This window comes from Myxine glutinosa, chromosome 13, assembly GCF_964187855.1.
Source record: "Myxine glutinosa chromosome 13, kmMyxGlut1.1, whole genome shotgun sequence".
Lineage (NCBI taxonomy): Eukaryota > Metazoa > Chordata > Myxini > Myxiniformes > Myxinidae > Myxine > Myxine glutinosa.
Genome location: NC_136273.1, coordinates 52,618,114 through 52,633,792, shown reverse-complemented (window position 1 = coordinate 52,633,792; position 15,679 = coordinate 52,618,114). Strand labels below are relative to the sequence as shown.

The window sequence follows — 15,679 nt, the reverse complement described above, 5'->3', positions numbered from 1 at the left end:
GGGGATTACTATTGTTCATCTCCTTGGCTTCGTGGTAATGTGGTAATGACGTGGTAATGGTAATGCTTCGTGGTAATGACGGTATGGCAGGCAGGACTTCCATTGACACCTGTCAATCATTTTGAGCTGCAAGTCATCCCTCCTTTTAAACCAATCACTCAACTACCCCCTTCTTTTTATGATGCATTGATTCAACTTATTTATATTTTAAAAAACATACCAGTTATTCAAATTCTTACCACATTGAAGAAGAAAAGCGGTTGATATTGTGATGAGCATCCACCATTCCATATTGCGTTCCCTGCAATCAGAATAGCAGTTAGATTGCTGTTAATCTTTCTTTGAGCCCCCACACTCTCCCATTTTCCACCACATAATTTATTGTCCCCCGTCGCACCACGAAGCGAAAGGGGGACTATGGTTTTCCCGTCCGTCCGTGCGTGCGGACGTGCGTGCGTGCGTGCATACGTGCGTGCGTAAGCGAAGGACCGAATTCTAATTTGGTGTGTGGGTGCAACCCACGTCAAAATCCAAGATGGCCGCCGCCACGTATGTCTGAACCTTGTGAGCGGAATATCTTGAAAAATAAGCGAAGTACCAACTTCTAATCTGGTGTGTGGGTGTATCGGCATAAGGGAGAACGCTATTGAAAATTGGGTCGCCACATCAAAATCCAAGATGGCCGCCTCCATGTATGTCTGAACCCTGTGAGCAGCCCATTGTGGGCGGAGCCACGCCCGAAAAAGATGTCTTTTTAGGGGGTAATCGAGTTCAAGCCACATCTTCTCCGAGGGGTTTGGTGGAATCTGACAGGGGTTTCGATATTTGGTTAGGCGAATGTCATGTGTCTAGTCCCACGGAGCTCAAATTTTTTTTCTTTTTTTAAATTTATTTATTTCTTTTATGTTTTTCATTTCATTTTTCACCGAATTTTCGGTATTGTGTAGCTAACCAACCTCAGAACTGATTATACATTATTTTCTATCATTTCAAGGTCAGTAACCTTCGTTTTGACATTTCCAGGCCTGGCCTGTCCGGGCCTGTTTCGGTTATAGTCCGTCCTTTGTCATTGAATACCGCTCGCTCGTGAACCATCGTCGTCTCCTGACTTATCTCTCATTTGCATCACTTTGTAAATACCAGCTTCAGAGATGAGGTTTGAGAAATGCTTTATCCTGTCTTACTGACGACTCGTGGTGCCTCAATGATGCAATTCCCATTGTGTTTCTTGCTGGCCAACTGGTAAAAGAATGTCTGACTCTGTGTTGTCAGGAGCTCTTTGTCCCCCTATCTTCTCCCTCCCTTCACACTTCCACTTCAAAGACAGCCCGACCCTGCTTTGTCCTTTGTCCTCATTCACTATAAAGGGAGTAAAGTCAGCCGAATTGACAGAAGATTTTGTGGATACGTTTGTGTTGAGTCCTGTTTGGGTACGCCTTTATTCTACTGCTAAACTGTGTTTTAATCCTTATTATATTCGAGTGAATCTTCTCCAGAGAATTGAATCTTTGAAAGTGTTCTTGATGTGTGGACATTCAATCTGTTTACATCTCCGACAGACATCTGTTTTCAGACTGGGTCTGGATTTCGCTTCTGAGGAAATATCCCAATGGATTCACATTGACATTGAGAATTATATTCCTTCACGTACCTATCAGATAAAGGCTCATTTTCAACCCTAGTTCATTCCTGCTTGTGCGGCAGCAATTGCTCATCGTAACCATTTTTTCAAGCAGTACCATTTGCTGTGGACCTTTGATTCAAAGGTGCTGTTTTGTGAAGCTAGCAATTGCTGTAAGATACTTCTGCCGGATTGCCAACAATGTTGTTAACCACAACAACTCCTCTATGCTGCCTCTCTTTCATGGTCCTGAGGTTCTTTCCGCCCCTTTGGATGAGGCCAATTTTTTGCAGAGCAATTTTCCTTGAACTCCTCACTTAACGATGATGGACATTCCCTTCCTGGTTTTTTTTTATCCGACACAGATAAGGTTATTTCTGGCCCCCTTGTCACTCCTGAGAATGATGCCATAATTATTCATTCGATGGATGTCACAAAAGCTACTGGTCCTGATGAGATTCCTGTAGTTGTATTGCAAAGGTGTGCCCTGAACCTGTACCAATTCTTGCCAAGCTGTATAATATGTGCTTGGCCGACTCGGTGTTTGCCTCATCATGGAAAATGGCTTCTGTTGTCCCTGCTTTTAAGGCAGTTGGTGAGCGTTCTCTGGCTATTATTTACCACTCCATTAGTCTTCTTCCTGTGATTTATATGATCTTTCAATGCTTTATCAATCACCAGTGGGCCCGTCGATCCGTTGGACCAAATTTTCCAATTGTCTTTCACCACCTTGTAGCATACCTGCCTGCCGTACTGTGGGGATATTTTGGCTCTTCGGGGTCTTTTGGATCCTTCTTAACTTTTGGGTCCTCAGGGACTTTTGTGTCGTTGGGGACTTTTGGGTCTTTTGGATTCTCAGTCTTTTGGGTCATCAGGGACTTTTGGATCATCTGGGTCTTTTGAGTCCTCGTGGACTTTTGGGTCTTCAGGGACTTTTGGGTCATCTGGTTTTTTCGGTCCTCATGGACTTTGGGATCTTGTGAGTATTTTGGGTCATCTGGGTCTTTTGGGTCCTTGGGGACTTTTGGGGCATCTGGGTCTTTTGAGTCCTTGGGGACTTTTGGGCCATCTGGGTGTTTTGGTCCTTGGTGTCTTTTGGGTTATCTGGGTCTTTTGGGTCCTCTGGACTTTTGGGTCCTCTGGACATTTGGGTCTTCGGGGACCTTTGGGTCTTTTGGGGCCTCAGGGACTTTTTCGGTCTTCTGGGAGTTTTTTGGTCTTCTGGTCTTTGGGTTTTCAGTGTCTTTTGGGTCTTAAGGGTATTTTGCGGCCTAAAGGATCTTGGGATTCTTGCGTGGGGCGCTAAGGGGGTTTAAAGGGTGTTGAAAGGTCGCAGGGGTGTATTGTAGATAAGCTTCTTTCTCACCTTGAGGACAATGAACTTCTTACTGACCGTTTGTATGACTTTCGCCATTCTAGGTCGACGGGCGACTTGTTCTCCCGATCATTTTGACAGAGCCTTAGATTTTATGGGTGAGACCTGCTGAGTAGCTTTGAATATTCCAAATGCCTTGTTAAGGGTGTGGCATGAGAGACATACAGTATTGTACTGTGCAAGTTATATGGTGTGTCGGGTGGAATGTTCTTCATAATTTCTGCTTTCCTTTGTGACCGAAAGTTGAAGGTGGGCCTTGATGGCCAATCATCCTATATTTGCTCTGGAAATTCTGGTGTTCCTCAAGGTTCTGTTGTTGGTCCTACCCTCTTCATGGTATATATGGACTTGGACTTGTCTGATAATGACTTGACTTCATGGACTTGTCTGATAATGTTCCATCGCAGCTTACCATATATGCCGATGATTCCACAGTCTACCTTGTATCCCCGAAACAAGTAACACTTCTCGTAGTGAGGTTTGTACTTCACTAAATAATGATTTAGAGAACGTGTTGAAGTGGTATCATGAGTGACTGGTAACCTTCAATGCCAAGAGAATAAATTGCTGTCCCTGTCTCGTTTTCGACTCAGGTTTTTTTTCCTCCTGTGCACATTGGTCCTTTGATCTTGCTGGAAGCATGAAACCTGTGTCTCCTTGGTCTTGATATCTTCCCCAATCTCAGCTGGAAGAAGTATATATCAGGCATTGCAGAGTGCTTCCATGCGACTTGGTTGTCTCTATCAAGCGTACAAATATCGACCTCCAGATGCTATCCTCTATTTGTATAAAATAACTATACACCCCCTTATGGGTTCCTGTTGCCACATTTGGGCTGGAGCACCAGCCTGTCATCTGTCCTTATTTGACAGGCTCCAGAAGTGTGTAGTCAATTTGATTGGAGTAGAGCTCGACTCCTCCCTACAAGCCTTTCACATCGTAGGTCTGTTGCTACTCTAAGTTTGTTTTACAGATATTTTCATGGTAATTGTTGCTCTGCTCTTTCCAACCTGGTACCCTCTGTCAGGGTCTTTGGTCTGGAGACCCCTCTTCCCACCACTTCGCACCTATACACTCTGGCCACACCTAGGTGTAGAACAAAGAGTTCTGGACACATTCTCGGTTTCTGCTCAGGTTTGTCGCATTTTCCCACTTGCTGTATCAATTTGGAATTCTTTGCCGGTCACTTTCTTCCCACATCTTCTGATCCATTTTCTTTCAATAACTATAATAATATAAATTTCTACCTCCTTCATCTTTGATCGTTATTTTTTCTTTTCTTTTGTAGCCCGAAGCATATAGTAACTTTAGCCTTGTGTAGGACAAATTTCAATAACAACAAACAAAATCGTAATGCCATCGCCCAATGTAAATACAGGTTCAGGTAACTAAATCTACAACTACATATATAACCATAACAGGTATGGGTATTGGAAATTCCAAAATATCATTATTTACCAGAAATACCTTTAAAATAGAAAGAACGAGCTTTGTTTGTGCAGGATAGAGCACTTTGTTCCGAGGAAGGGTTAACACCCGAAACGTGAGATTATCCTTTCTTCCCATTCTGGTTACATTACCTCGATCAATGTTCTATTAATTCCATTCCATCCATTGTTCTACTTTTAAAATACCTCTCTGAATCACGTCGTACCACTTGATTGCATCAATGTTGGTCTTACCAACAATCTTTCTCCTGTGGGAACCTGAACATCAATCATGTGTGGACAAAACATGAGATTTTTATTTTTTTTTGTATACAAGATCGAGGCTCGTGTAAGAGCTAACATCAATCACACAAAAAACAAACGTACACACAAAACATACAATAGAGGGAGCGGGAGACAATATGGGGGGAGAGAAGGAAGCACACAAGTACAACAGCAGATAACAGGGACATCGGGAGATCTGTAGGAGGGAGAGGGCTTGGGGGGAAGAGGCATGGGAAGGGGTTGGGGGGTGGGAGAGGCATAAAACACATGGACACTGCTAGAACTTCCAGGAAAGAAGTCGGAATTTCCAAAAAAGTGGATGTGGTGGTGAAATAACGGGGGCAGAATTTAACCCGATTGACCTAAAATTTAAAGATTTTGCATCCCAGGTCACTTAATTGGTTCACTAATCAAAAGGTAAGAGTCGATTATTTTATGCCTCCGCCCACGAAGGTGGCCTGAGGCATTATGTTTTTGGATGTCCGTCCATCCTTACGTCCGTACGTCTGTACAGGCTAAACCTCGTTTTTCTCAGCAACCACATGTCCGATTGAGATAAAACTTTCAGGGTAGGAGTGACACCGACGCAGAATGTTTTATTGCTAATTCTGATGCCATAGGTCACGTGGTATGGCAGCCATCTTGGATTAAATGCAAATGATTAAAAAATTATTTCTTGGAAACTGCTGAATGGAAAAACTTGAAATTTGGCACACTGTCAAGTACTCCCAATGGGGAACAAAAGCATGATAATGATGACATCATCGGTGAAGTGGTATACCAGCCAAAAATGTTTCAATTGAATGCCTTATTCTAAAAATCTGAAATTGCATGCACATGATCTGTGACCCATTTTTATTGAAATATGAAATTCATGACATTGTAGGTCACATGGTTTGGCAGCCATATTGGATTTAACCTAAAACCTTACAAAAACATATTCTCCTAAACCACCAAAGCGACCAACTCAAAGCTTTACGTGTGTCATTGACTAGGCATAGCGATTAAAGATGACCACGAAAACGTCATTGGTCACATGTTGTGGCAGTCACATTGGATTGAAGGAAAATATTAAATAATTGTATCTCTGAAACCGCTTACCCTATCGATGTGAAATTTTACAAATATCATCTAACATCATTGTTGCATATAGTTTGAAAATGATGTCGTAGGTCACGTGGTTTGGCAACCATCTTCGATAGAAAAATGAACCTTATCCAATCAACATGAAACTTCACAAACGTGATCCCCTACCCATACATATGCAGAGTCTACATTTTTAAGGTCATCTGTCACGTGGTGTGGCAGCCATATTAGCTTGAAAGCCGATAACTAAAAAAGTCCCTTCTCTGAAACCACTTCACCGATCGATGTGAAACCTGTCATGGCTGGTGAAAATGTGATACTTGAAAACAAATAGCTGAAGAGATTTAAATCAAAATTGTTCATTTTTAGTACAGTGAACGAGGACATCTACCCGTTGTGTGACTATGCAGAGGCATATTGGCTCACAGTCGCATTGCTCTAGTTTTCAGATCAAAAGGTCAAAGATCAAGGTTGCATAAAATCCTCAAAATAAAGTTTAAGAATTTGCATTGGGTCACAGAATTGGTTCACCTTGAGAACGGCTGAAGGGATCTTAGTCGAACTTGGTGCAGGTATGTATAATGAGGTAAAGATGAACTGATTCGATTTTGGGGTCACAAGGTCAAAGGTCAGAGGTCATGTTAGGTAAAAATCCTGTTACCGCGATAATGTGTGAACCAGTGATGGGATTTTGACTAAAGTTGGTACAAGTATGTATTATGATGCTAAGATGACCTGACTAGATTTTGGCGTCAAGAGGTCAAAGGTCAAAGTCTGTAATAGGCCTATTACTTGAAAACAGCTGAATGGATCTAATTCAAACTTGGTACAAGTATGTATAATGATGTAAAGATTAACTGATTCGATTGTGGGGTCAAGAGGTCGAAGGTCAAATTTCAGATATCCCTCCAGGTAAATATTCTGTTACCGAGCTAACTTGTGAACCAGTCATGGGATTTTCACTAAATTTAGTATAATTATATATTATGATGCAAAGATAAACTGATTCAATTTCGGGGTCATGAGGTCAAAAAGCAGAGGTCGTGTTAAGTTACAATTACTTTGTTACCATGATAACTTAAGAACGGCTGATGGGATCTTAGTCAAACTTGGAGTAGGTATATTTAATGAGGTAAAGATGAACTGATTATATTTTGGGGTCATGAGGTCAAAAAGCAGAGGTCGTGTTAAGTTACAATTACTTTGTTACCATGATAACTTAAGAACGGCTGATGGGATCTTAGTCAAACTTGGAGTAGGTATATTTAATGAGGTAAAGATGAACTGATTATATTTTGGGGGCATGAGGTTAAAGGTCAGATGTCATGTTAAGTAAAAATTATGTTGCCACGCCAAGTCCTGAACCAGTGATGGGATTTTGAACAAACTTTGTATAAGTATATATGACGCAAAGATTAGCTGATTGGATTATGGCATCAACAGATCAAAGGTCAGAGGTCATGTCAGGTAAAAATTGAATAACTTGAGAAAAGCTGAATTGATTCAAATCAAATTAGTACAGCTATTATAATGATGTAATAATGTGGGCGGAGGCATATCGGTCGACGTCATGACGTCAAAGAGTGTCGTTCTACTTTTCAAACTGTTTCTGTTATTTAAGCATACGGAAGAAGACATCTGAGTACAAACGGACGCGGACGTGCTTTGCATTTTCAGATGCTTTCAAGTTAGTATTGTACAACTTCTCCCATGGTTTAGCTTCCTCTGATCTCTCAGCCCTTGGACTTTACCCAGCTCCTCCAGTAATCTCTTCCTAAAGTCCTTAGTGCACACTTCCGCTCTTTTGTTCCTCTTTTCTCCTGCTTGTGGAACCAGTTTCCTGAGGCTGTTCTCGTCTGCAAGACGAGACTAGCTTTCCAGCTGCCAGTTCATAGCCTCAGTCAGCTTGCGCTTCCAGGAGCCTCCAGGGGAGACGCACAAAGGCACAGAAACAAAGCTAAACAAGTGAAAGCATTTTATCGTAAGGGAATCGTCCTGTTATGAGGTCCTACTGGGGAGGTTCAGGCGCACAAAAACGTGTTCGGTAACTTCAGTTGTAGAAAACATGAATTCACTGTGCAACATGACCTTCATTTAACTAATTTAACCTGTGTGTGTGTATATATATATATATATCATATAATTATTGAAAGTCTTAATATCTACATTTTTTCCAAACGTGTAGGGGATATACAATGACTTACCAGAACTCTATCCGAAGTTCCTTTCTTGGGAGATTCTATAGATTTCGACTCCGCTTCGCACCTGACTCGATAATCTCGATCTTTGTACTTTCAGCAATCTTGACAATCGCAGCCGCAAGGGAGATGCGTGGGTTGATACAGAACCACAATGGGGTTCGAACCAGTCCTGGGACCTCCGAACCTTTCCACTGCGAGCAATATGCAATATCTGCCGAGGATTCAAAGAACGCAAACTACTGATTCACCCGTTGACGATGGACCAGTGTTTATCATGTGATGTGGGAGAGTGTTGTGGACGTGAGACATTGGCGCACGGCCACGCCCACCGCTCGTCACCAATGTTATGATGTGAAATAAGTCATGAAGTCCTTTCCCCGAAATTATGCTGGCCTAACATTTCAAGGACATTGCAATGTTTTTGTAGGTACAGCATCATACTATCATAATATATCAGAGGCTAGTATGTCATTAAAGTAATTCTAGGCCCTTAATGCAATGTGATGGACGCCGCTCAGTTGCATATTCCAGCCTTAGTGTCAAATAGTGAACTTTGAAGTCCAAAAGGGCATTCTGAAAGTTCAATGTAGAATCCTGAACCTGACATCTGGTTCCTTAAGTTTTTGGCAAACCTTCAGAAACAATAAAAAGGTCCATTCTGGGTACATTGTGTTTATAATGTGTCCATTCTGGGTATTTACTGTTGTACTTGTGTGCTTTCCTCTGTCTCCCGCTCCCTTTATTGTATGTTTTGTGTGTCCGTTTGTTGTTGGTGTTTTTTGTGATTGATGTTAGCTCTTACACGAACCTCGATCTCGTACAAAAAAAAAAAAAGGTAAAAACTTTAAATCCCAAAGTCAACCGAGTTCCACTGGTAAGTATATGACAGCTTCGATGTGCATACCTGTACGTTCTCCTGCCAGTCCTCCAGCATAAATACCCGTGAATGAACAACATCGCACAAAATATTTCGAATAAAATGAAAAGAGGAAATGAAACTTGTGACGTCATCATCCCAGCTTCCTAAGCATTGTCATTGAAGACTGGAAAAACGATCTGGCTGGGATTTACTAACCCAGAAAACACTTACAATAGTTACTTCCTGGTGTTGCTGGAAATTCTAACCTCAGACACATTTAAAACCAGAGCTCTTTCACGAGCCTCGATTCAGTATATATATTTTAAAAAAGGACATTAAAAAAAAAACGACGTCATGCTGGTTTGTGTTTATGTTTCTGTACCAAGCATGGCGTAAGCAATACCCTGATCCTTCCTGTTCCACTTACATGTAAATGTCAACCAGAAACCTATTTCCTGCTTCGTTTTGTGTCGGCTTGTTCGTTTGGTCAACAAATCAATGTCAAGGGTGAACTGGGAAGTAAAATCATGTCTTTGTGAGCTGTGGTGGAAAGAATGAAATGAGTAGAACAGAAACAAGTACAGATACATTCAAAGTACACCGCCCCCATGCCAAATAATTAAATATCCAACAGCGCGGCATTGCCGGGGCGCCTCCGGAGCCCGGCAATACCGAAGTGCAGCTCATTGAGGCTGCATTGGGAGGGAGAGGTGGACACTAATTGATTGATTAATTGTATAATTAAAATCGATAAAAGATTATCACAAAATATTTTCTTAATCAATTGGCTAATAGCATAACTAAACCACTAGTGCTTCATCCGAAGATGTATCTTATAGAAATTTAATCAAATAAGTCATTAATAAAAAATTAAAAAATTAATTGATTAATCAATAAGTAATTCATCGATTAATCAATAAATAATGAATCGATTAAATGATTAATCAATAAATCAAAAATATCCTTGAGAGCTACATCACGTGGTCACTGTCATGTCCAAATATTAGCTTCCCAGCTCAAAAGGTGCCTGAGATATTGGCCAAATGAGAAAGAAAATAAATAAATGATTAATAATGAAAATAAATAAATAATAATCATTAAAAAATTAAATTATCAATCAATTCGGTCACAGAACACATAAACCACCACCTTTCATCAGAATCTGTAACTGGAATATTTTTATTTTTTTTAGTAATTAATCTAATAATTAAATAATTAATCGATTAATTGATTAATCAATAAATCAAAAATATCCTTGATAGCCACATCACTTGGTCACTCATGTCCAAATATTAGCTTCTGAGCTCAAAAGGTGCCTCAGATATTGGCCAAATGAGAAAGAAAATAAATAAATGATTAATAATGAAAATAAATAAATAATAATCATAAAATCATTAAATTATTAATCAATTCGGTCAGAGAACACATAAACCACCACCATTTCATCAGAATCTGTAACTTAAAAAAAAATTTTTTTGTCATTAATCAAATAATAAAATAATTAATCGATTAATGGATTAATTAATAAATTAAAAAAAGCCTTTGCAGCCAAATCACCTGGTCATTGGCATGTCCAAATATCAGCTTCCTAACTCAAAAGGTGCCTGAGTCAATGGTCAGAAGAGAAAGGAAATTTGATTAATTAAATAAGTACTTCATTAATCGCTAATAAATAATTAAATAACTCCTCAATTAATTGATTAATCAAAAAACAAAAAATACCGTGTTTGACAAAGGACTTCCTCACTATTGTGCCGAAATTTAAGCTTCCTAGCTCAAAGGATGGCTGAGATATCGCCCGGACAAACAAACAAACAAACAAGAAAGAAAGAAAACAAGTACAGATACATTCAAAGTACACCGCCCCCATGCCAAATAATTAAATATCCTACAGCGCGGCATTGCCGGGGCGCCTCCGGCGCCCGGCAATACCGCAGTGCAGCTCATTGAGGCTGCATTGGGAGGGAGAGGTGTACACTAATTGATTGATTAATTGTATAATTAAAATCAATAAAAGATTATCACAAAATATTTTCATAATCAAATCAATTGGCTAATAGCATAACTAAACCACTAGTGCTTCATCCGAAGATGTATCTTTTAGAAATTTAATTAAATGTCATTTATAAATAATTAAATAATTAATTGATTACTCAATAAATAATAATTAATCGATTAATCAATAAATAATTAATAGATTAAATGATTAATCAATAAATCAAAAAATATCCTTGATAGCCACATCACTTGGTCACTGTCATGTCCAAATATTAGCTTCCCAGCTCAAAAGGTGCCTGAGATATTGGTCAAATGAGAAAGAAAATAAATAAATGATTAATAATGAAAATAAACAAATAATAATCATTAAAAAATTTAATTATTAATCCATTTGGTCAGAGAACACATAAACTACCACTATTTCATCAGAATCTGTAACTAAAAAAAAAAAAATTTTTTAGTCATTAATCGAATAATTAAATAATTAATCGATTACTTGATAAATTAATAAATCATGAATAGCCTTTGCAGCCAAATCACCTGGTCATTGGCATGTCCAAATATCAGCTTCCTAACTCAAAAGGTGCCTGAGTTAATGGTCAGAAGAGAAAGGAAATTTGATTAATTAAATAAGTACTTAATTAATCGCTAATAATTAAATAACTCCTCAATTTATTGATTAATCAAAAAAATATATATACTGTTTTTGACAAAGGACTTGCTCACTATTGTGCCGAAATTTCAGCTTCCTAGCTCAAAGGATGGCTGAGATATCGTCCGGACAACCAAGAAAGAAAACAAACAAACAAGAAAGCAAGAAACCAGAGTGAAAACTGAGTACTCTCTTTCAGCGTGCGTTACTGCCGAGCCCCCTTTGGTGCCCGGCAATGACGATTTGCAATGCCTGGAGATGGCATAGGAAAGGAGCGGTGTACAACAAGAAAACAAGAAACCAGAGTGAAAACTGAGTACTCTCTTTCAGCGTGCGTCACTGCCGAGCCCCCTTTGGTGCCTGGCAGTGACGATTTGCAATGCCTGGAGATGGCATAGGAAAGGAGCGGTGTACAACAAGAAAACAAGAAACCAGAGTGAAAACTGAGTACTCTCTTTCAGCGTGCGTCACTGCCGAGCCCCCTTTGGTGCCCGGCAATGACGATTTGCAATGCCTGGAGATGGCATAGGAAAGGAGCGGTGTACAACAAACAATCAGAGTGAAAACTGAGTGCTCCCTTTCAGCATGCGTCACTGCTGAGCCCCCTTCGGTGCCCAGCAATGACGATTTGCAATGCCTGGAGATGGCATAGGAAAGGAGCAGTGTACAACAAGTACAGATACATTCAAAGTACACCGCCCCCTTGCCAAATAATTAAATATCCTACAGCGCGGCATTGTCGGGGCGCTTCCGGCGCCCGGCAATACCGCAGTGCAGCTCATCGAGGCTGCATTGCGAGGGAGAGGTGTAGGCTAATTGATGGATTAATTGTATAATTAAAATCAATAAAAGATTATCACAAAATATTTTCTTAATCAATTGGCTAATAGCATAACGAAACCACTAGTGCTTCATCCGAAGATGTATCTTTTTGAAATTTAATTAAATAAGTCATATTTAATCTTATTTAAACCACTAGTGCCTCCCTGCTCTCTCTCCACTTATCATTGCAACAATAAACTCCTCCCTGTCTACAGGCATCGTCCCACCTTCCCTCAAAATTGCTGCTGTTACCCCCATTCTAAAAAAACCTGGTCTAAACCCTGACACCCTAAACAACTTCAGACCCATCTCCAACCTACCCTTTCTGTCAAAAGTTTTGGAACGCGCTGTAGCCACTCAACTCAAACATCATCTCTCTGCCAATAACTTGTATGAAACATTCCAATCCGGATTCCGCTCCAACCACAGTACTGAAACTGCTCTCCTCAAAATCACCAACGACCTTCTCCTCTCCTCTGACGCTGGCAACCTCAACATTCTCGTCCTCCTCGACCTCAGCGCTGCCTTTGACACCATCGATCACACTATCCTCCTCACCCGACTTGAATCCACCTTTAACGTCACCGGCACTGCCCTCTCTTGGATTAAATCATACCTCTCTGACAGATGCCAGTTCATCTCCATCAATAACTGCAAATCCCCCACTGCTCCCCTCCCCCAAGGTGTCCCCCAAGGTTCAGTTCTTGGCCCCCTCCTCTTCATCCTTTACCTGTCCCCGCTCGGTCACTTAATCCGCCGTCATGGTCTCCAATTCCACTGCTTCGCCGATGACATCCAGCTTTTCATCTCCACCAAGTCCGTCTCCACCGACACCCACTCTATCCTGACAAACTGCATCACTGAAATTAAATCCTGGCTTCAAATCAACTTCCTCAAGCTTAACTGTGATAAATCTGAAATAATCATCATTGGCCCAAAAACGCTCACAAAATCCACCCATAACTTTGCCCTCAACATCGACGGTATCCCAGTATCCACCTCCCCTCACATCCGGAATCTTGGCGTCATCTTTGACCAAACCCTTTCCTTCGACAAATACACTAAACAGATCACAAAGTCAGCCTTCTTTCACCTGAAAAACATTGCCCGTCTCCGCTCATCCCTCTCCTCCACGGCTGCAGAAACCCTCATCCACGCCTTCATCACCTCCCGTCTGGACTACTGCAATAGCCTCCTCTATGGTTCACCCTCAAAAATCACCAATAAACTCCAATACATTCAGAACTCCGCTGCCCGTCTACTCACTCATTCCCGGACCCGTGACCACATCACCCCCGTCCTTTACAAGCTTCACTGGCTCCCCATCCCCCAGAGAATCCAGTACAAAATCCTCCTCTTGACATACAAAGCCCTCCATAACCTGGCCCCATCCTACCTGGCTGACCTCCTCTCCAGACACACTCCCACCCGCAACCTCCGCTCTGCTGGTACCAACCTCCTGACCCCCTCCATCCGGACCAAATTCAGATCCTGGGGGGACAGGGCCTTCTCCATCGCTGCTCCCACCCTCTGGAACTCACTACCTCACACCATCAGAGACTCCTCCTCACTCACCACATTCAAAACATCACTAAAGACCCACCTGTTCAACGCTGCATTCAACATTCAACCCACAGCATTTAACCCCTGACTATCTCTTCTCCTTCTCCCTCCTTTTGCTTTAAATATTTCCCTATTGATTCTTGTCTTGTCTTTTTGATTCTTGTCTTATATATATGCCGTATATCGCTGCTGTTTGTTTTCTTGATTCTTGTCTTTTTGCAATTGTTGTTTTCATGTATTGTTATGCATTATGTTTTCCACTCTGTCAAAGCGCCTTTGGGCTTCTGGAAAAGCGCTATACAAAATAAATGAATTATTATTATTATTATTAATAAAAAATTAAAAAATTAATTGATTAATCAATAAATAATTAATCGATTAATCAATAAATAATTAATCGATTAAATGATTAATCAATAAATCAAAATAATCTTTATAGCCACATACTTGGTCACTGTCTTGTCCAAATATTAGCTTCCCAGCTCAAAAGGTGCCTGAGACATTGGCCAAATGAGAAAGAAAATAAATAAATGATTAATAATGAAAATAAACAAATAATAATCATTAAAAAATTAAATAATTAATCATTTCGGTCACAGAACACGAAAACCACCACCATTTCTTCAGAATCTGTGACTTAAAAAAAAATTTTTTAGTCATTAATCAAATAATTAAATAATTAATCGATTAATTGATTGATTAATTAATAAATCAAAAATAGCCTTTGCAGCCAAATCACCTGGTCATTGGCATGTCCAAATATCAGCTTCCTAACTCAAAAGGTGCCTGAGTTAATGGTCAGAAGAGAAAGGAAATTTAATTAATTAAATAAGTACTTAATTAATCGCTAATAATTAAATAACTCCTCAATTAATTGATTAATCAAAAAACAAAAAATACTGTTTTTGACAAAGGACTTGCTCACTACTGTGCCGAAATTTCAGCTTCCAAGCTTAAAGGATGGCTGAGATATCGTCCGGACAAACAAACAAGAAAACAAGAAAACAAGAAAGCAAGAAAGAAAACAACCAGAGTGAAAACTGAGTACTCCCTTTCAGCGTGCGTCACTGCCGAGACCCCTTCGGTGCCCAGCAATGACGATTTGCAATGCCTGGAGATGGCATAGGAAAGGTGCGGTGTACAACAAGAAAGAAAACAACCAGAGTGAAAACTGAGTACACCCTTTCAGCGGGCGTCACTGCCGAGCCCCATTCGGTGCCCGGCAATGACGATTTGCAATGCCTGGAGATGGCATAGGAAAGGTGCGGTGTACAACAACCAGAGTGAAAACTGAGTACTCCCTTTCAGCGTGCGTCACTGCCGAGCCCCATTCGGTGCCCGGAAATGACGATTTGCAATGCCTGGAGATGGCATAGGAAAGGTGCGGTGTACAACAACCAGAGTGAAAACTGAGTACTCCCTTTCAGCGTCCGTCACTGCCGAGCCCCCTTCAGTGCCCTGCAATGACGATTTGCAATGCCTGGAGATGGCATAGGAAAGGTGCAGTGTACAACAATCATGTTAAATATAAACTCACCTGCAGGGCATTACATTACAGGCATACTCAGATGTCGCACCAGATTAGGTTTACTATTCCTTCCAAATGTATCTTGTTTATTCAGTCAACCAATAATTTGAAAAAGTTGTTATTTGTCTTTTCAGTTTTTCTTGCTTCCTTTGATGTGAATGATTAGCTCATGGGTTGCACTTAGCAATTCACAATAATTCATTATTAAATCATATTTTCACTTCCAGAATAAACTTATTCTCACTTTCTTTTGTTTACATGA

General features: G+C 40.5%; 1 protein-coding gene across 4 annotated transcripts in view; it reads right to left on the bottom strand.

Annotated features, from left to right (window-relative positions):
* Positions 1–15,679, bottom strand: part of LOC137438673 (myelin protein zero-like protein 3) — an 89,949-nt gene that overhangs the window by 17,966 nt on the left and 56,304 nt on the right. For 3 of the 4 annotated variants that reach the window (XR_013621214.1, XR_013621215.1, XM_078767496.1), the window contains exon 3: positions 240–301. The exons of the other annotated variant lie outside the window; for it this stretch is intronic. Coding sequence is in view for 1 of the 3 variants with exons in the window: in XM_078767496.1 (XP_078623622.1) it covers positions 240–291 (52 nt within the window). In the remaining 2 variants the exon portion in view is untranslated. The remainder of the gene's footprint in view (positions 1–239; positions 302–15,679) is intronic. 4 annotated transcript variants of the gene reach the window in all.